The 21,471-nt window shown below is 44.1% G+C and overlaps 1 protein-coding gene across 1 annotated transcript; it reads right to left on the bottom strand.

The window, feature by feature from the left end:
• Positions 1 to 1,409: 1,409 nt before the first annotated feature.
• Positions 1,410 to 18,717, bottom strand: DCSTAMP (dendrocyte expressed seven transmembrane protein). The gene is made up of 5 exons (XM_054499014.2): positions 18,652 to 18,717; positions 18,255 to 18,311; positions 8,520 to 9,560; positions 2,914 to 3,222; positions 1,410 to 1,975 (listed from the first exon to the last, which is right to left on the bottom strand). Exons 3-5 carry the CDS (start codon positions 9,546 to 9,548, stop codon positions 1,901 to 1,903), a joined length of 1,413 nt encoding a protein of 470 aa, XP_054354989.2. The 5' UTR covers positions 9,549 to 9,560; positions 18,255 to 18,311; positions 18,652 to 18,717; the 3' UTR covers positions 1,410 to 1,900.
• Between the last annotated feature and the right edge of the window lie 2,754 nt (positions 18,718 to 21,471).

The raw sequence follows: 21,471 nt of genomic DNA, 5'->3' as shown, positions 1-21,471 counted from the left end.
GCTGAGAAAGCTAGTTCTTACTTTCTTAGGGTGAGATATGTGTACTTCTTTCTCTTAAGTAAATTAAGACAAAAATATGTAACATGTGAGGAGTTCAACATATCCCGTATTATAATTATGATTGATTAGGTCCCAACAGACAAAGTAGTAGATACAGAATCTGAGAAGAGGAAAGATAACATTTTTTATCCCAAGTAGAACAATAAAAGAGACCTGTTCTCATGAAGGTGTTTAGAATTACCATGTCTTACTGTCAAAGAGAAACTCAACTGACAACAGAGTTAATAAGCACATCAGAAAGACACTTGACAGCTCCTAATAAAATATGGCACCAGACTGAGATTTGTGAGATGAGAAATGGTGATTTAGGCGATAATGCAATATACTTTTATAGGCCATTACAATTAGAGGTGAAAAAAGGGTGCTCTATGAAATTGCCTTGGGCAGTACCTTTCTGCCTCTATAAGATTAACAGAGTACATTTCACAATGGATTTCTCAAGAAATTTAACTAACATTTATTTAAATCAAAGTGAATAAGCTGCAATTAAATAAGCATTTCCCATCCAAGTGAGATGGACCCTAATGAGCGAGTCTAAATCCTGTTTTCAAGATCAAAATTGCCTTTGGTGACAACACTGCTTTCCAGTCTGTCCTTCCAACAGGGAAGAGCACTTCAGACTGAGGGCAAACGTGCCTAACAGATAAAGACAGTGTGTCCTGTGACCCGTTAAAAGTGATATGGGGGCTGGATGTGGTGGCTCATGCCTGTAATCCCAGCATTTTGGGAGGCCAAGGCAGGTGGATCACCTGAGATCAGGAGTTTAAGACGAGCCTGGCCAACATAGTGAAACTTCATCTCTACTAAAAATACAAATACATATATATATATATATATATATATATATATATATATATATACACACACATATATATACACATATACATATATACATATATACATATACATATATATACATGTATATATATATACGTGTATATATATATATATATAAATAAGCTGGGCATGGTGGCAGGCGCCTGTAATCTCAGCTACTTGGGAGGCTGAGGCAGGAGAATTGCTTGAACCTGAGAGGCGAAGATTGCAGTGAGCCGAGATCACACCATTGCGCTCCAACCTGGGCGACAGAGTGAGGCTCCATCTCCAAAAAAATAAAAAATAAAATAATAAAAATAAAAGTGATTTGGAGTATAGTTAAAGATGAAAAGGGGCCCAAATATACATTTTAACAAGAATTGTATATAATTTTAATGCACATGGTCCGTAGGCCACCCTGTTATAAATACCAGCCAGGGAATTTGCTAAAAGAGGAAAAAACAAAATAGATAGAGGCAGGTAGAGGGCAGAGGTGCAGGCGGTGGTAAGAAGAAACTAGGAGCTGCTAGGACTGGGTTTCAGAAAGAGTTCTTTAATAAGGGGGCAGGGAGAAAGGAGACCATTGTGGGGGCAATAGCCATGGAAGACATTAAGGACGGAAGAGTTTGGAGATAGTTTGCTGGCTTTTTACATGTATGTTCCCCTTGGCATTTGCTTGTGAGGCTGTGGTAAAGATTTCAACTGTTTTCGTTTTATTTTCTTTGAACATTATTCTATGCTGAAACTCATCACCAGGGGACCCAGCTAGAGTCCTATTACATTGTGTCACAGGCAAGATCATGTGGTTTGTTTGGAAGATAGACCACATAACCATTTACCTGGCAGTTCTTTGGCTTTGAGATGAAAGGAGGCATAACTAGGTGCTGCAAGTTGGCTCTGTAAATTCAGACTCCTGAGAGGACTGCGTCACATAGTTCTCTATTATCCGGCATGAATAGTGACTGCCATCATAGACCTGAGGGGAATTGCTGGTGCGATGTGGCTGAGGAGTACCCGGGGTCTCTCATGGCTTGTCTGCACTTGCCATGTCCATTTGCTTCTTCCTAATCATTTTCAGGACCGGAAGCCAGAAATGAATCTGAAGAGACAGAAAAGTGGATAAATGGCCATTGGAGTTGGAGTCATTTTAAATGCCTCTGACATCAATTTTTCATTGTGGGGTTAAAGATATTGGGAAAAACAGCAAAAGACTGAAATAGACAAGCTTATTTTTGTGGGTTATGTTGGTCTTCCATTGTCTATGGGCTATTTCCCAATTCTGTAAGTTGCAGATGGCTGATAGAAACAATGTGAGTGATTCTTGTCCGTGACATGCACAAGATCTCCGTCCAGTAGCGTACAACTGACCCCTCCCATCCACCCTTAAAGAAAAAGACAGTTTTGCATCTATTAAGCAAATTTGTTTGGTATTCCTGATGGCCTATATGTGTGTTCTTTGAATTATTCTTTGGTTCTAATTTTTCTTACCATTCCCTCATTAATAAATATGTATTAAATTACATAAAATTTTTGATATATGTCCATTTTATGTATGAGTCATGTTTTTATTTATATATTTGTATATATATTATATTTTTGTATATCCTCTCTCTATATATACACACATAAACACACACTGGAAAATGAACAAATTCTTTGGCGTTTACAAAGCTATAGTAGACATTTCCCTGTCTGTTTTTTTTTTTTACCTAGGAAAGCATGTCTTACTGTGCTTTGTCCTTTACTAGTCAACACTAAGGACCTCTGCAGTCGCCTCTCTACAATGACTGAACATACTTTCTTGAAACCAATATTTTAAGAATATCTTGTAGTATCCTTTGGATCAGCATTCAAATCACAGAGTTAAGAGCCCTAGCCACGTACATTTGTTCATTTTTCCCCAATGTCCTATCTACTTCTGGGATACAAGCCCTGATGTGAAGTTGAAGCATTAAGTGCTTCGAAGTCCCCTTTCCCATTTCCCTCTCAAACTCAACACTTCCTCAATTGGAAGTTATACCACCATCTTGGCCTTACCTTTGTAAGATAGAGACTCAGCCGTCTTTTGACTTCTCCCAGTGGCTGCTTTGATCTTTTTTTAAGCAGCTTTGCATGCAGGTATCGGATGCGCTTCCTCTCCACGCTGGGGTAGAAGGATGCTGACACCAGGATTTTAAGTTGCATAAGGATAGAGGACAACAGTCCCAGCATCACTAATATCACAAGAATAACACTGAGAGGAACCCAGGTCTCAGACAGAAGGAATTTTGGTTTTGGGATACAGTTGGGTTCAAACACAGATATATTAAAGGAAGAATCATGGATAATATCTTGAGTTCCTTGTTTCTAAAATGAAAGAATAAAATAATCATGATGCATGCCATTTTTGTACTCAGTCCTTGTCTTTCTCAGTACTTCCCTGCAGCACATAGCACTATCTTCAAATATACAGGGAGCTTTGGCCAAAGGAACTATCACATCTTCCTTTGTGTGTTATGATTGGAGCAAAGGAGAAGAGATGTGTCTTATTTGTAACCATTGCAGTGTTTTCTGAAGTGGGTTTGTAGAAATACAGTAAAGATTCCCTTGAGAGAAGTGTATTAAATACAATTTTTTTACTCTATCCCTTCTTTTGAAAATCACAAGCCCATTAGACTGTTAAAGGCTCTGAGAAGTAGGCAGAGGAATCTTTTAATTTTAGCCAGCAGTTTTCCTAACAAATTTGATCACATAACTCATTTTCATGGGATACTTGTTTCTACATGTTAGGACACATGGGGCAAAAGAAAGAGCGGAGAGTCAGCTAAACTCAGGGAGAAGATTGCTTTAGAACATAGCCCCTTAGGACCCCATCATATCCTCCCAATACCCCTTAAGCAGACCACAAGGTCACAGAGATGTTGAGGCATTAAATTATGTTCTACATCTACCTTCTGGAGCTCAGGGAGGTTTAATCTTATTTAGTGTACTATATTCCCTGCTGGGTTGATACGTTGGCCCTCGAGCCCACGTTATTGAAGGAGACTCTAAAATCATGTTTGGGCAGGTCTTAAAAATAGGAAAATTTCTCATCCCTATTGGATGCTCATGAGAGGTGCATTCCTTCTTTTTGAAGGCAAGAGAATAAGCCAGTTGCCCTCAGCAGACTGACACAGAGGGCCAGAGATGACATTGAGCCACCCAGCCAAGCCACCCACAAGAGAAGTGTGTGCTGATCCAGCTCTTTCTTTCTCTGACCTGGGAAAGTCATTTAATCTCTCAGTGGATTTCTTTTCTAATTTGGCAAAACAGGAGTTAATGGACCAGATCCTGCCCATGAACAAACTACTCCCAGTGTAAATTAAACACCTTGGGGAAGGAGCATTAGCCTTACAGACTGGGGTGCTTAGTAAGTTATTATCACTCTAGTGCCACAGAGCCCTGGGGCCAGGAAAAGGTAAATGACTTCTCAAAAAGAACCCAACCACACCCAGAGGACACTGGGCACCTTGGATCTATTCCAGTACCTGTGAAGACTTTGGAAACCCCAAACCTGGGACCTCTACACAAATGCCAAATCAAATCTATAATTTCCCCAGCACTGTGCCGAAGCAATGAAAAACATTCGTGTTGCCTCTCCCTTTCTCTTATTAAAAAGATGGTCTGCCTACAATTAAATAGAGAGATTTCAGTCCCCAGAGCAAAGACATGCACTCTTTTTAATACTATTGAAGAAACAAACACATCGATTGAGTCAGTGATGAGAAATCCTGCAATAAGAAAGCAGCGGGTGTTCGGTCTGGGACGAAGTTATTTTGTCTAGAAATTTAACTGGGGATTTTGCAGTTGGGAATCAGGGCTTCAGAACGGTTGAGTCAACACTTTTGTATGGGGTTGGTTGAGGGTAATGTGGAAGACAAATTAATTCTTTCAAAATGCCTAAGCAATATACTAAATGGCACCCCAATGTTTTAATATTTATATTCCTCTCTTAAGTAAACAATTTGTTGGCACAACACTAAGCAATGAATGGAGGGCAGGCTCTGGTGTCAGCCAGTCCTGAAAAGTTAATGCAGCCAAGTGCAGTGAACATAGTAGGTGCCCAATAAGTAGAAACTCTGGCTATTTTTATTTACACTGCCCACCCACAGAGCTAGCTCTACCTGGGTCATTTCCTGTCTTCTTTATTCAAAACACAGACTTAACATCGTACAAAAGTGACGGAGAAATATTGGCAACACCTTGAGCCAGTGTTTCTCTGCCTGCGTGACTCCTCCTAGGCAAATGTGAGGCAATGGTGAAGACCAGGAGCCCCCAAGGGCACCCTGGCATAAGGGCAGGGCATCGCCGGTCATGCAGAAGCTGGCCGCTGGCAGCACAGTCTCCCAGACACAGCAGGAGAGAGTTTGAGAAGCGCTCCCACAGCAGTCTCGTACTCACATCTGTTCCAGCGCCCACCACCCTGCTGTTTCGCGTGTGTACATGGTGATCTCCCTCCCAGGACATAAGCCCCTCAAGGAGGCCCTCACAACCTAGACATCTTTGCACCCCCAGGAGCCAGCAGTGCCCAAAGACAAAGGTGTCAGGACATTGTCATTGGAAAGCTGGGTTTTTTTGGAAGACAGAGCTTGCTTTTTTTTTCCCTCTATCTAACATGGTGAGAATTCACAACACAGCCATGGGTACTTGCTGAGAGAGAAGTAAATGAGAGAGAAGAAAAACGTAGGAGAGAGAGGGAGAATTGAGGGGGGAAGACAAGAAAGGAGAACACAGGAGGAGAATGGCAGGGAAGGAGCGAGACCCTTTTCCTGGCCACCCCCAAAGATCAAGCATGTCTGAAATTCTTGTTTGGCTTTCAGCTAAAACACTACTTCCATTATTCACCCTGCTCCGAATATCTAGAGCAACAGGGTGCCTTGTAATTAACGGGATTCTTCAGGGGACTCAGAGAGCTCAGAATAATCAACTCTGAGAAGCAGCCCAGGCTTAGGAGGGCAGGAGCCATGGGACTAGATCTGCTGAGCCAGAGGAAAGGGGAGGAAAAGTGTGGATGCTTCAGGAGGATTTAAGGACCTGAGAGGGAAAGAGAGAAATGGCAAGTGGGGCTTCATGGAAGGGTTTGCAGGCAACATTGTGGCCGTTTTTCCTCCGTGATTTCCCCAGCAGCTGGCACAGCCTATTGCAGCTTGAGGAATAGTAGGGCAAATCAGACCCGTGGAAACAGCTACTGGATACCCCATAAATATGTACAATGATTATGTGTCAATTAGAAATAACAATAAAAGTTAAAAACAATAATTTTTTTAAAAAAGAAACAGCTGTTGGTGTTTTTGAGGCAGGAGATAAGCAGGACTTGTTTACTAAGCCTCTGTCATGACCCTGTGGAAAGAAACAGGATATAACAAAGAAACCAGCCCAAATCAGCTAGGACCAAGATGGTGATGAAAAAAACTTCGAGTTGTCCTCACTGCTCATTATATGCTAATTATAATATATTTGCATCAGGCACTCCTACCAGCACCATGACAGCTTACAAATGATGCCATGGCAATAACCCAGAAGTTGTCTTATATGGCTTGGGAACTCCCCACCCCTTTTCCAGAAAGCTCATGAATAACCCACTCCATAATTAGCATAAAATTAAGACTAGGTATAAATATAACAGATCAGCAATCCATGAGTGCTACTCTGGGCCACTCTGCCTATGCGATAGTCTTTCTCTGCCTATGGAGCAGTCATTTTGCTGTACTCTGCTCTAATAAACTTGCTTTCTTTCACTGTCAGCTCACTCTTGAATTCTTTCCCAAGCAAAGCTAAGAACCCTCCTAGGCTAAGCCCCAGTTTAGGGGTTCACCTGCATTATTTTTGCCAGCCTGGGCTAGTGTACTTAACCCAGCATCACACACATGCACATACACACCCACACATGTGCATACACACCCCACGTCATTCAGCCTGCCAATTTCTGGGTTTAAAAAACAATAAGACAAGTGTCTGACAATATCCAGATCCTCTGAAATGTCAGCATAAGCACAAATATCCACAGAGAAAATGGAAAAGAAGCGATAAACGATGGGATGCCCCATCCCCACCATCTTCTCTGTTTGTCCATGGCTGCCAAGAGGAGAGAGAAGGAGAATAGAGGAGAGAAAGTGCCTCAAGAGAGTGCCTCAAGATGCAGGAGGCACCAGCTCAGAGACAGATGCTATCCTGGCTAAAGAAGATTTTTCACAGATCCATCTGATGGCAAGTAGGAGTTAAGTTTCTGGCTTTGCTCTTGGAGTGAGGGTTTAGAACAGGGGTTCTCAGTCTCGGCCGCACGTTAGAATTACTCTGGGAGGTTTCAAAAATGTCTCACCGCAGTCCAATTAAAACAGAATCTCTGCTGATTCTGGAGAGAGGAATTGAGTTGGTTTGTTAGTTCAGATCTGCAGTGATGCAACTCTGTATCCAAGGTTGAGGACCTCTGGGTTAGAGGGTCCTTGCTCTCTAAGACCTAGACCAGAGTTGCTCAAAATGTGGTCTATGGACCACCTACCTTGAAATCACAGGCATGCTCATTTAAAATGCTCTCCCAGTTAAAACAAAATCTGTGTAAATCGAGGCCTGACACTCTATATCCAACTCAGGAAATTCTTAACACACATTTAAAATTGAGAACTAGTAATCCAATCTGTCTCAAAAAACCAAAGTGTAGCTGTGTAGCATTTTTAAAAGTGGGTGCTATCAGCTATTAGCACCAGCCATTTTACTGGGTAACTTAGGAGCCCTTATCAACAATCATCCTTTTAAACATTGCACTGATGCCTTGGGAACCCTCTTGTGTTTGATAAGGACTCAAGATGCTCAGAAAAGTTCTCACTCAGAGAAGGTGCTCGAAGTCTACTTGCCCAAGCTTGAGGATGAGAGGAAGGCAGGCCCTAAATCCCTGTCTCTTAGGTTCACGCCAGATAGTCCTGCTTGGGAATCCACTTCATGTTCAACCTCAGAGATACTTATTTCCACATTTCAGTGTTTGTTGACTGTAGGAGGCTGGATGATGCCCTGAAGATACAAGGTCTTAGTGCCTGGAACCTGTTAATGTTACTTTATTTGGAAAAAGGATCTTTGCGAATGTTATTAAGTCAAAGATCTTGAGACAGAGAAATTACCCTGGATTATACTGGAAAGTCCTAATACAGTCATATAGATTCTTTAAGACAGAGGCAGAGAGAGATTTTCCACATGCAAAGAAGAAAGTGATGCAATGACAGAGCAGAGACGGGAGTGATGTGGTCACAGGCAAAGGGATGCCATCGGCCACTAGAATCTGGAAGACACAAAGAGCAGCAACAGCACCTGGATTTCTGCCCAGTGAAACTCACTTCGGACTTCTCCCCCAAGAACTGTCTGAGAATAAACTTCTGTTATTTTAAGCCATTCGATTATTGGCCATTTGTCACAGCAGCCACAGGGAACTAATGCAGAATCACACCCTAACATCAGGACTTCGATTCAATTTGACCTGCATTTGTTGGGTTCCTTCTGTGTGCCAAGCACTCTGCTGGGCACCAAGGATGCAAAGGTGAATGAGCCACTGCCCTGCCCCGGGAGGTTCATGATCTTTTGCAAGACAGACCAGCAAATAGCCGGGATACACCATGAGAAGTACCTGTGGGCCCTACCTCTCCGTGCAGTTTCAAGTGAACCTCAAACCCTGGCAAGCTTTGAAACTGTTTGCACACTGAGAAAATGAGCCGATACAGCAGATAATCTACAGCTGCAAACAGCACCCAGATGCAGAGATGGGTAAGTATGGGGAGGAAAAACAGCCCCAGGTTTTTCCTTTCTTTAGGAGTCGGCCAGAAAGTCGGGATGATGACATACTTCCTCCCTTCCTCCTTATTCAGCGGGAGCACACAGGGCCTCTGTTGATGTCTCTCCCTTTCATCAAACTGAACAAATTGTCTGGTGATGTAGATGTTTTCATACTTCCAACCACAAGGGCTCAAAAATCGCTTCATGAAGAGGCCGGTGCCAAGCAGGATGAGCGAAAGCCCTGCAAAGGCAAGGAGCTTCTGACCCAGGGAGGACAACACCTCTGTCGTGGTTGCCATCTGGTACAAGACGCTCAGGACTTCCCCTTTGCTGTCATTTAGCTGTGCCTCCAGGACGTGGCTGGGACTGAAAAGAGAGACTGCCAGGGTCTGGTTCCAAGAAACAAGGTCATCAAATACGCTTAGTGGAGTGGCAAGGCCATAAATCCACTGAATTGCCTCAATATATTTTTTCAAAAGTGGAAAATGTATGGAAAAGCTCTTTGCCCTTAGGTTGCAAGTCATACCATCTAGGAGACCTTTAAAGTTGTGAAAAATATTTTCTACGTGTCCCAAGATGACGATCCCTGTGCCAGCTGCAATCAAAGCATTCCTGCCTTCACGCAGGCCACAAGAGAGAAAGACAAGAAGAATAAAACATCGTGCATGCTTGGAGCAACACAGCAGAACACACGTGGTAATCCAGGAGCCGGCGGCCACTATGATTGATGACAGAAACCAGCAGAAGGCCACAGACAGGAGGCCCACTGAAATAAGAGCAACCAAACAGCAAACTCCCAAATGCTGGATAAAGCCCATCCATCCGGGGCTCCTTGGAGACACGTAAATCTCCCAAAGACTTAGGAAGATATCAGTGCCTGAGGTCCAGATACCCATGCTCCCTGAGTCCTGAAAATGAAAAAGAAACCAAGGTCAGAAATTGCTTTTGAATGTCCTCTGACCTTCATAAAGGCCATGGTGGTAGACTGACAACAAAAAAAGTGGCCATAATTCTTTACTCTTCCTGTGTCCTCTCCCTTGAAATATGACTTTACAGCTTCTTCGACCTTCCGCCACCAAGAGATGAGGTCTATTCCTCCATCCTTTGCATCTGGGCTGGACTTGTGACTTCTTTGCCCAGTCGAATGCGGCAGAAATAACAGTGACAAGCCTGGGCCTGGGACTCGCTCCACGTGCTCTCACGGAACCCTGCTCCTGCTGTGTTAAGTCCAGCTGCATTTCCCTGCTATCGCTGCTGTAACAAATAACCACTGAGTATTTTAAAGGAGCACATATTTATTCTCTCACAGTTCTGGAGGTCAGAGTCTAAAATGGGACTGCAATGCTGGGGTCCTTCAGGAGGCACTGGGGGAGAACTTGATTCCTTGCCTCTTTCAGCTTTAGAGGCCACCTACATTTCCTGGCTCATGGACCCTTTTTCCACCATCTCAAAGCCAGCAATGTTGCATCTTCCCTCTGCTTTTATCCTTACATTTTCTCTCTAGACTCTGATCCTCCTGCTTCTCTCTTATAAGAGCCCTTGTGAATATGCTGGGCCCACCCAGATAATCCGGGATAATCTCCCCATCTCAAGAGACTTAATCACATTTGCAGGGTCCCTTTTACCATGCGAGGTAATATATTCATGGGTTCTGAGCAGTAGGACATGGACAACTCTGAGGGGGCCATTTTTGAGCCTGTTACACCAGGCTGGACTGCTGGATGACGAAAGGCACCTGACCAGGCAATTCCGTCAGCTCAGCCAATAGCTGTCCAACTGCCAGATGTGAGAGAGGCCATCCTAGACCAGCTGTTTCTCAGCCGGCCCACCGGCTGACCACAGACACGTGAGCCATCATAAATGCTGATTTATCTTAAGCCACTGAATTCTGCACTGGTCTGCTAGAGATTCTTTGTTTATTGATAAAGGCAACAGTCCCATATCATAAGCCTTAATAGTTGAACCCTAGGTTGATAGGCTGAAATGTCAATAAACTGCATTATGCAAGCTTACTCTTTAATAGTCATCTGTTTTCTTGTGCTCTAATTTTACAGACCAGAAAGCACACCAAGGGCATCCAAACTTAAATGCAGCCTTGGACTGACGCCATTGTGTCTCTGCTCTGTAACCATGGCTTCTTCCCTCTTATGCCCCTGCCCTCCGAGAACAGTTTCCTCCTGAGAATCTTACAAAGAAAAGAAGAATATTTATTTTTTGTCACTGAGATAATCATCTTTTCTTTTTTCCTAGATCTGGAATAATTAAAATGAAGGCACTCTGGAGCTGCTAACACGCCATCAGTCACACAGATTTAGGTCTGTGATGCTCTCAGAGAGACTTGGATTCATTTGGAGTGATATGTATAAAATAAATTTGATATTCTCTCCTGATTGACATGAAAATATCTAATAAGCGTTATATCATATGTATGGGATTTTAATGTGGACATTGATCAATTTTTAAACAATCTCAAATAAATCCCTTCTCACATTAAGTAGGATGGGTCTGAATTTACGGAGTAGCTGAATACAGTGAGAGCCAGTGAATTACATTTGTCGTGTAAGATGAATCCAGGCATTGGATAGAGGTTGTGAACTGAGCAACCAGAGGTGAGGAAATTATTCTTTCTCTGTTCAGGCCGAATGAGGTTAACGAAGGGCAGAAATAAAATGGGGGGAATAGGCAGGTCACGAGTAAACGTGTGTAAATTTCTCCCCCAAGAATACAGAGTGCTTGCAGTTCCTGCCATATAATCTGAATGGAAATGCTCAGAGCAGAAAAGAGATATGAGGCAAACTTGAGTGTTGAAGAGGGGTCACTGCCATGTGGAACTGGCCTTAGCAGAGTCCAGATCCCACATATGAGGATGTTCTGACAGCATCAGCAGGAAAGGGAATTAGAACGGTAATTAAAATGGGGGCCAGCAAAAGGCCATAGTTCCTTTTTCCTGAAAGCTTGCTTCCTTTTGGAATCAGAGGTTGGACTGAAGGGTGAAGATAGAGACAGGCCTTACCATAGGCCCCTGTGCTGCTGAACCTTCCCCGGCATTACGGACCTAGTCAGACAGGCTCCACGGCACAGGCAGGAGGACTCTGCGGGCAGGTGGGCAGAGGGCAGGACACCCAGCACCAGAGGAAGTCAGGAGCTGCGGCCTCTCCTCCCAGGCATGACTGTTTGCTCTCCCATTGCTTTGGGTTTGACCCCAAACCATTATTTGATTGATACCCTAAAAGATGTTAATTCCCTATTATATTGTAAGCACTTTTTATAAAGCAGCTCTCTACCCCTGCCCCAAGCCTGCAGATGCTCTTTGCATCTGACACAGTGGAAACTGAGGCTCTGAGTGCTTGCTGGAATTTGTCAGCAATCACACAGTGGAGACGGCACAGCAGGATTTAGGCCAGACTTCCCCGACTCCTGGGCAGGCCCTGTAATCTGTACCATGCCCCAATTCCATGGCTCTGCATGATATGACAGGACCCTCAGCTCACTGCTTGTCCCTGCTGGGGGCATCACACCTTCTGCCGGTGGCTGTTAAGAGCTGACCTGTATATCACAAGCCCATTTCCATTATCTGCTCACTTTTTGTTCCCTGCATCAAAATAGTTGACTCTGTAAGGATATGTCTCAAACTAGCAGATTCTTCTTTAAAGGAAATCAGAAATCCCAGCTGTTTAACTTTTTTCTAATTTCCCTTATGAGGCACCCACCATTTTGCTTCCTTCCTAAAAAATTAATAATGTATATTCTGGATTCATTTTTCCTTTCTCTTGCCTTCATCCTTGTACAGTGTGTTCCTAATACAGACATTTTTCTGAAAGTATGAAAAAGATTTATGGACACATTAACATTTTAACGTTCTGCAATAAAATCTAGTATCAATTAAATAAGATATATGACTGCAATTTTGTCCTGTAAGACGAACATGTTTTCTTAACAGGCAACAGCTCTAATATTATCCTTCTTATTTTTGTGTTAAAAACAGCACTTCACCAGATACCAAAACTTTCTGCAGTGAGAGGACTGAAGGTATCTTCTCTTATTTTACAGCTCAAGCTCCAGAGCAGAATTTAGGCCCATGAGCCCAAAGGCTGATGTTTCAGTCTGCCTTTTGGCATCATTGACTGTGGCATTGATTTCTTCTCTGTTCCTCATTTTCCCTAATTGAATATATGACCTATCTGCTCCTTTTGGTTTAATGAGGGGAACCTTAGCAAGCACCTTAAGACTCTCTGGATAAAAGGTCCCCAGTAAATGCAGCTCATTCCTTGTTGTTTCTTTGCTGCCAATGAAAATGAAGAAGGTCCATTCTCTGCTCTTTAGGCAAAGATTGAATGCCCAAGCTGATGGGAGGCTTAGAGACAGGCGCTGGAGGCTGAGCGTGGTGGTTCATGCCTATAATCCCAGCACTTTGGGACACTGAGGTGGTGGGAGGATTGCTTGATTGAGCCCAGGAGTTTGAGACCAGCCTGAGCAACAGAGAGAGACCCCCATCTCTCTTTTTAAAAAACAACTCCAAAAAAAGAGATAGGAGCTGGATTGTACCAACCTCCAAGGTGTACAACCCTCCAGGCACGGTGACGCCACCCATGCCTCCTTTAGACATCTGCTGATTTCTTTTTGCTCCTGTGGAGGTGCAGCCATTCTGCTGATCTTCCTTCAGATATTTCAATTCTTTCCTCTTAGGCAAATCAGTAAATTGGAATTTTGATAAGCTGAGCAAGTGGTTTCCTTCTCAAAGACTTTGTCAAGCAGATACCCAGATTCGTAAATTTTCTTTTTTGAGCTGGAGGGAATCATACCTCAGAGCTTCTTAGACTTGAGTACGTGATCACTGGAGGGAATCTTGTAAAAATGCAGATCTTCATTGAGAAGGTTTAGGGTGGCCCCTGAGAGTTGGCATTCCTAACAAGTTCCCAGGTGCTGCTGAAGCTGCTCTCGTGAAGACCAGGCTTCAGGTAGCAAGCTCTAGAATTCAGCACTGTCTGATAGAACTGTCTGTGATGCTGGGCGTGCTGTATATATGCGCTGTCCAGCATAGGAGGCACTGACCACATGAGCACTTGACACAGGGCTCGTGCTACTGAGGAACTGAATTTTAAATTTTATTTAATTTTAATTAATAAATTTAATTACTTTTAGTGTTATTTTATTTAATTATATTTAATTTTAATTTTAATAAATCATATCATTTACATTTAAATTAAGATTAAATAAAATTTAAATTACTTAAATAAATAACTGGAGCTTATGTATTGGATAGCACAAGTCCAGATGATTTTGACTGACACCTCCCTGGCCGATAGTCACAGCTGAGGAAAATAAAATCCAAAGAGGCTAAGGGACTCTAAGCTAGGAGTGAGAACCCCAGTTTTCCACCACTTGGTGACACACTTCCCATCACATTAATATCTCATCTCTGACTTTTCATGAGTCCTGTTTTAAAATTCCACTACAGTTCCTGAGTAATGGAATTAAAATTTCCTATGTACCTGTTGTCATCTGCCAGTGCTGCCATAGCAGAACCCCACAGGCTGGGTGGCTTCAGCAGCAGAAATTGATTTCTCACAGTGGTGGAGGCTGGAAGTTCCAGATCAAGGTCTGGCAGGGTTGGGTTCTGGTGAGGACCCCTCCCCGGGTTACAGACAACTGCCTCCTCCCTGTGTCCTCACATGGTGGGGAGAGAAGGCGGGTGAGCTCTCTGGTATCTCTTCACGCTGTGTCACCTTTAATTAAGTACAAAGACTTTTCCAACATGGCACCCAGAAATCATTTTACCCACTGCTCTGTTTGGCTGCCAGTCTCTTGTCTCTCTCTTCCACAATGGTGAGGCAGTTATATTTTCCTCTTCTTATAGGGACACTAGTCCTATCAGATGAGGGCTCCACACTTAGGACCTCATTTAACCTTAATTACTTCCTTAGAGACCCAATTTCCAAATACAGCCACACTGGGGGTTCAAATAAATTGGCAGAAGACACAAACATTCTGTCCATAACAATATCCAGTTGGCCCTCAGTCAGCACAGAATACATAATTAGAGAAGCAGACAAACTATAGCTTGTGTCAATGTCTGAGGCTTAGTGAAATACTCCTAATAATAGATGGTAGTTATTAATGCGTTACTTTATGCCTGGCCACAGCATCTGATATACATGATTTCTAACCCTGTACTATTGGAGCTATATCTTTTTAGATAGGAAACTGGGGCTCAGAGAGGTTAAATAACTTGGTCAAGGTCACACAGCTAATAAGTGCAAGAGCCAGGATTTTAACCCATGTTTAAATGACCCTGAGGGGTCAGAATGGACAACTGCTCAGCCCCTCTTTGACATGATCATAGAGCAGCTTCTGAATTTGGTTGAAATATATTCCCAGGATCTCAATCACAAAAGAATCCTGAAATGCAGATTCACCATGCCAGGATGAGCTGTCCTGCGTTGTCAACCACATCCAGGATCCTCCCCTCCTCTGCCAGCACAGCTTTATTGAGCCATCTAAAGCTGACTGCAGCTCTCCTTTCCCCAGGAGAACACTTGCTCCCCTGCATCGTGCAGTCATGAATACCTATATTTTACTCAGAGATTGTTACAGCCAGCGTTAGGCTCACCTTGCTCACCCTTAAACTCAGGCACCCCGGACGCAGGCCCATCCTGGTCTGAGGTCCACATCGAGGGCTGTCTCTCCCAACTTAGCCATCTCTCCCAGGGACGGGGAAGAAAAGTGCATTCGGTGTTGGTCTCACCTTCCCTGTTGAGCTGGGGTCAGGAATGGGGGCTCATCCTGTCCCCTGCAGGCAGCACTTAGCATTTCAAATGCCTACAGGGGTCAGAGAAGCACCGGAAACAGTGAAGGAAGTAAGGAGATACAGATACTCCTTGGGAGTGTGGGGTGTGGGCCAGTGGGCCATGGGTCTCTGGGGGTCTGGAGAGCCCACGCCCCCATTTAACTTGTAGGAACAGCAGCCTCCAACCCAGCAGATTTTCTTGAAAGTTCTCTATAGAGGCAGTCACCAGATTTTCTGACTCTCTTTTTTTTCAAGTCAGAAATCTAGATTTCTTTGGGTGACATCTTCTGGTTCTTAAAAAACTGTTGGCTCAAATTATTTTTAACACTCTGACAGCTGATTCTGGCCACGGATTGTGAGAGTGCAGCCTTGATCATCAGATGACGCTCACATGGCTCTCTTCTCTTCTCTCTAGCCCGCTTCTCACCTTAGCCCTCCTCTTCTCCATTCTTGTGAATGACCTTTTCCCCTTTTATCCCTGGAGACATTTAAAAACCATGCTTAAACCAAGTTCCAGTCTCACACATAAAGGTTTTCCTCTATACCTCGGAAATGTTTATTTTTGCCCAAAGATTTCTAACTGTTTTCTTCCCCTCTCTTGTGCTTACAGAGTCCCTCCCTCTGCCTCTCCATCGTTTTTTTCTGGCAGCTTCTAAAAGTTTACCTGATCCCTTTAACCTGTAATTTCTCTTTATTTTGCCTCCATTGTCAATAGTGTCTATTCCCGACTCAACACGCTTGTGTCCCCAGGATACAATACCTGCTTCTGGCTTTTACCAACAGCACTATCCCTAGAGTAATGGCCAATTTCTTGCTTTTATCTCAGAACTGCAGTTTCTACCACACCTCAGGCAGGGAAGCCTTAGCTGCAGTCCACAGCAGAGTACCACCAAGGGCCCCATCTCTCTTCCATGGGGTTAAAGCCCTTTTTGTGGCTGGGTGGAAGGGAACAGGAAAATAGCAGAACAGGGTTAGGGATGAAGAGCCCTGATTTGAGCCGAGAGCCCTGCAAAGCCATGCAGTCTGTGCGTCTGGCTTGAGCCCACATTTACCTGCTTTCATGCAGGGCCAAGCTGTTGCCATGGGAAACAGAGACAGCCAGACTTCCACATTAACCCTGCCCATGCTAGCTAGCAGACACCTCTGCAAGGTGCAGACACCTCAGTCGTTTTCCCTGCATGGGATCTCAGTGTCAGTGGGAGCATTGAGAGCCTCAGCATGGAGGGCACACATGCCCCCACCCACAGAGCTCTGTTTGGCCACCTTTTTGATGAGTCAAGGAGACCGGCATTCCTGAGCACTGTCTTTTGAGCACAGATCATCTGTCAAGGTGCAGATGACTGCGTCCTTGCTTCAGATACAAGGTCCAGTCAGAAGCTACAAAAAATGCAGCCATGAAATAATAATGAGAACCTCCGTATGAATGGCCCACCCTAGGAGCTTTCTAGACTGGGGGGTATTGAAGCTGCACATCACCCATGTGTCTCCAGAGCTGGTAAGCAGAAACCCACAGGCTTACTGCTATTGAAAGTGTGGGAGGAAGAAATGTGACCTTCTCTGGAGGAAAGGCCAGGAGACAATGACCTTGGGAGCATCTTATTGCTCCCCTCTCTCCCCATTTCCAAAGCTCCTGCCTCATCTGATGTCCTGCAATTCCCATTAAGTGATATCAGTTCATTCTGACTCTGCCTGTGCAGAAACCAATGGCTTATGCTCAACAAGCCCAGATATAGTCTGCAGACACCCCAGGGGACAATAAACCCAAACGGACAAGCACTCTGTTCTTTCTGTACTCCTCAACCAGCCCTGCCGGTCCCCTGCGGGAAGCCAGTCTGAACCCATCAGCCTCCCTCACTGGCTTGATGTGAATCTCATTTTAAAAGGAATTCGAACAAAGGACAGAGCAGAACAGGAAAGGAGCGCCGAACAGGGAGACCTGTGGTCTAACCTGCCTCTACCCAAGCCAGGTTGCATGGCCTTGGATAGGTCATGTCACCTCCTGGACCTCAGCTCCTATGGGCTAGCTGAGTTCTAAGGTCCCCACTAGCCCCATGCTCTCTGAAATGAAAGGTGCAGTGAGCAGCGGAGCTGGTTCTTGGAGCTGGCATTCTGAAGTCACTTCTGAGACAGAACATCAAAGCCCAGCACCTGGGAGTGGAACAAAAGAAGAATGGAGGGTTTCTTTTCCTTTTCCTTTTTTCTCCCTTTCTTTTTTGTATAAGCTCTTGCAAACTTACAATGTGGTTCAGAATGTACTGTTCTCTCAGACCGCCAAAATAACTTGAGCAGGAGCTGCGGCCTTCATTTGAGGTAGAGAGAACTCCTCATGACTTTGTTTTCATTGTTCTCGCCTTGGGAAAGCCAGTAAATGCCTTCCTCTGTGAAAGCAGCCTTCACACAAGAAAGGAAAGATTAATGAATGCTACTAGGTAAACAGAATAGCATTTACGGAACAATTCAGCCCATTGCCGCGTGTGCCAGGTGCCCGGAGCTGCATCGTCGGCCAGGCAGGACTGAGCCAGCCTAGGGCTCCCCATAACCACCAGGAGGATTAGCTGAGGGGATTCATAAAGTGGAGGGTGGCTCGAGTATACCCAGGCTACACCCATAAGAAGATATTCATGCTGCAGTTTTCCCTGAGCAGAGGATATTCAGATACCAACATGAAAAGACTTTCTGATACTTCCATACATAGGGAGACTGTCGGGGTAGAGGGGACCTTAAAGTATGCTCTGGTTACAATTGTTTATTCCAATTTACTGGTACTTTTTTAAAAGCAATTTTAGAAATAAGATTATTCTGAAAGTTTACTTACAGGTTTCTCTCAGGTTCTTCTTCGAATGCAGAAATGCACCTCCCAAGGGCTGTAGGTCTTGATATATAGCAGGAAAAAGGGAACCAGAAGTGGCGAGAGGGTCACATCACCATGAATCAACCTCTTTATTTCCCCCATAAAGTGGCTAAGCCATTTAATATCAACAAAGAGTAATGCTGATACAAAGGAATAGCATATTTCTTTCTAGCATTTTCCTCAGAATAGATGTTCTAGAAATTAATTATAGAAAATAATGAAATCAGATATTTTCAAATACAAGAGAGTGAGTTGTGAAAGCTTGGACGGCCTCTCTCCCTCTTTCCTCTTTTCCCGTCACTCCCATACTCCCCATGTCCATTCGAGCCATTGGGAAATGACAAGCATCCGCCATACCCACCTCTCATCCACATTTGAAGAGGCAGATGGTTCGTAGGAGCCGCCTCTGCACTCATGACCCCAGACAGGTCGAATAATTGGTTTCATGCCTCCCACTCATACATGTGACTTTCCATCTTAGAAATTTAGCTTCCAAGTCAAAAGGACCAGCTTGTGTAGTTTCAGAGAGTTAAGAAAGTCTCAAAACCTTTCTACAAAATTATTCTTTACTTTTGATGGAGACCCCTAGTATACCTGCAAGAACTTTTATCTTAAAAAAAAAAAAAGGATCAGAATAGACCCTTGGGCTCAGCCTGGGTGCACAGACTGCATGCCCCTCATGAGTCCTTTGTGTAAGGGGCTGACTTAGTCCTGAAGATGAAGAGAGCTGTTGAAATGAGATGTTTTCATCTGAACAGGAAGAATGGGACTGCAATGTGGGTGTCTGATTGAGTCATCCAGAAGCAGCCATGGTGGCCCCAAGGGAGGGAAGGGTCAGGGAGTGGGTAGGATCTTGAGGAAACAGCCCCAGACTTTGGTGAGTGGGAAGTCACTGGTGTTTCTGGAAGAGCCGTTTAGGCAGGGGTCTGGGGGTGGGCACCACTCTTCAGTGGGCTGGAGTGTGAACTGGAGTGGGAGGAGGGGAGAAGCAAGCCAACTGGCTGGACTGGACGGGGTTCCTTTGTAGTAGTGCTGGGGATGGAAATGGAGAGGGAGAAGGCAGCAGTAGAGAGGTAGTGGTTTGAGTTTGGGGAAAACTAGATGAAATTTAGCATATCAGCCTCACAAAGAAGAACAAAGATAAGAGAGAGATGTTGGTACTCTCTGAGGAGGGAGGGAGGAAAGCTGAGGGCAGTTGCAACCTTCTTGGGGAAGGAGGAGATGGAGCCTTCTGAGAAAGGGGGATGGAGACAGAAGTTGCTGGATCATGGAAAACAAACCTGGGGGCAGCTGCTAGAAGAAAGAACTGGGAAGAGGAAGTGGAGGGGCTCCCAGCTCCCACAACCAAAAGTGGGGTCAGTGACATGGTTTTGAGAGTCCCCAGCAATTCCCAAGCTTGGGAGTGAAAGAAAAAGGCTGATTTGACAATACCTATACAAATTTATAAGCTACTAGAATTAGTCATTCCATTTCTAAGAATTTATCTTATATTTGCATGGTATGTGTGTGCAGTGTGTATGTGTATGTGTACCTGTGTGTACAAATCTACCATATGCCTCTCTATGCCGGCTGGATAGCTAGATACACAGATCAGCATTGATTGTAATAGAGAATATGTAGAACAACCCACATGTCTATCAACTGGGAATTGGTTACATAAGTGTTCATATCTCCAGTGAAATGACTTATTCACATAATGTATCCTTCCAACTGAAATGGTTTTCTCTTTCTCTCCTTCCTTCAGGAAGCCTTCACAGGCTATCTCATATCTTCCTGATGACTCCCTTAGTAGATGCTAAGGTATTCCCCACCATATCAATTTTCATTCTCTTTTACCGCCCTGCAGTGGTAGATCCCAATTAATGACCTCTCTGTATGCATGACCTTTGCCTTGTAACTTTGTAGTTCCCACCCAATTTGAAACTGGGCTTAACCATGTGGCCTGGTTTGGCCAGGAGGTAGGTAGCAAACTTGATACACAAAAGAAAGAAAAAGAAAGAGAAAGAAAGAAAGAAAGAAAGAAAGAGAGAGAGAGAGAGAAAGAAAGAAAGAAAGAAAGAAAGAAAGAAAGAAAGAAAGAAAGAAAGAGAAAGAAAAAGAAAGAAAGAAAGGAAGAAAGAGAGGTAGGAAGGAAGGAAGGAAGAAGGAAAGAAAGAGAGAGAGAAAGAAAGAGAGAGAAAAAGAGAGAGAGAAAGGGAGAAAGAGAAAAAGAAAGAAAGGGAGAGGCCAATTGGGTTTAAAACTCAGAGACCCCTACAAATGGGTACAACTTAAGGTGGAGGGGCTAGGCAGATGAGATTCAGCTGGTGCTGCAAGATTTCTTTCCTGCACTCCTAGAGAACTCAGAGAATGGAAAAGCTATGCTCAGCTGGGAATTTTAACCTGATCAGCTCAAATGTTGTTTAATTACTTTGAAAGTCTGCAGTTAGTGAGCTGGACTCTTTGAGTATCCAGCTGCACTTCTCAGAAGAATAGCCTCAGAACGGCAATGGTTGGTTAAGAGGGCCTGAGAAGCGGGAACCATCCCGATTTTAATGACAGGGCCATTGACCAAATGAAGTCAGGGCCTGAACTTCCAGGACATCTCTGGAATTCTGCCTCAGGGGCCTAGCAAGGAGTAGTCACTGCTGAAATTACTGTATGACCCTAAGGTCAGGAGCATCTTCTGTTCTTTCTCCTGCCATCAAGGAATCTCTGTCCTGCAGAGGTGGTTTTAGGTTTGATGAGTCACAGAAGCACAGATAACACTAGGCTCACTTCAGACCCATGACTCACCCAGCCCAGGAACTCCTCTAGAAAACCAGCATAGAGAGAGGGTGTTTTGTGAAGCTGCATGGCCTGACATAGACAAGACTTGTCAGTTTGTCCATTTAGTAGCTTTTAACCCCTTAAAAATTGCTATGGCCAGGAGTGGTGACTCACACCTGTAATCCTGGCACTTTGTGAGGCCAAGGTAAGAGGATCCCTTCAGCCCAGGAGTTTGAGACCAGCCTAGGCAACACAGTGAGACCACATCTCTATTTTTAAAATAATTGTTGTAGTCTTTCCTGAATAACCTACTAGAGGTAATAAGTTTCACATGTTGAATGAAGAATGTGAGAATTCTATTCTATGAGTCCAGCTGTGCTGTCTCTGCCCTAAAGCACTCTCGTTTTCATTTCAGAGTGATGTTCCCAGGTGT

Source organism: Pongo pygmaeus, chromosome 7 (assembly GCF_028885625.2).
Source record: "Pongo pygmaeus isolate AG05252 chromosome 7, NHGRI_mPonPyg2-v2.0_pri, whole genome shotgun sequence".
Taxonomy (NCBI): Eukaryota; Metazoa; Chordata; class Mammalia; order Primates; family Hominidae; genus Pongo; species Pongo pygmaeus.
This window is presented reverse-complemented; position numbering and strand designations above follow the sequence as displayed.

Excerpts from the sequence above, each read along its gene's own strand:
- DCSTAMP (XM_054499014.2), bottom strand. The coding sequence starts at position 9,548 with ATGGGTATCTGGACCTCAGGCACTGATATCTTCCTAAGTCTTTGGGAG. Across the intron at positions 3,223-8,519 it reads ACTTGAAACTGCACGGAGAG|AAACAAGGAACTCAAGATAT; the intron begins GTAGGGCCCACA and ends CTTTCATTTTAG. Across the intron at positions 1,976-2,913 it reads TGAGTCTCTATCTTACAAAG|ATTCATTTCTGGCTTCCGGT; the intron begins GTAAGGCCAAGA and ends CTGTCTCTTCAG.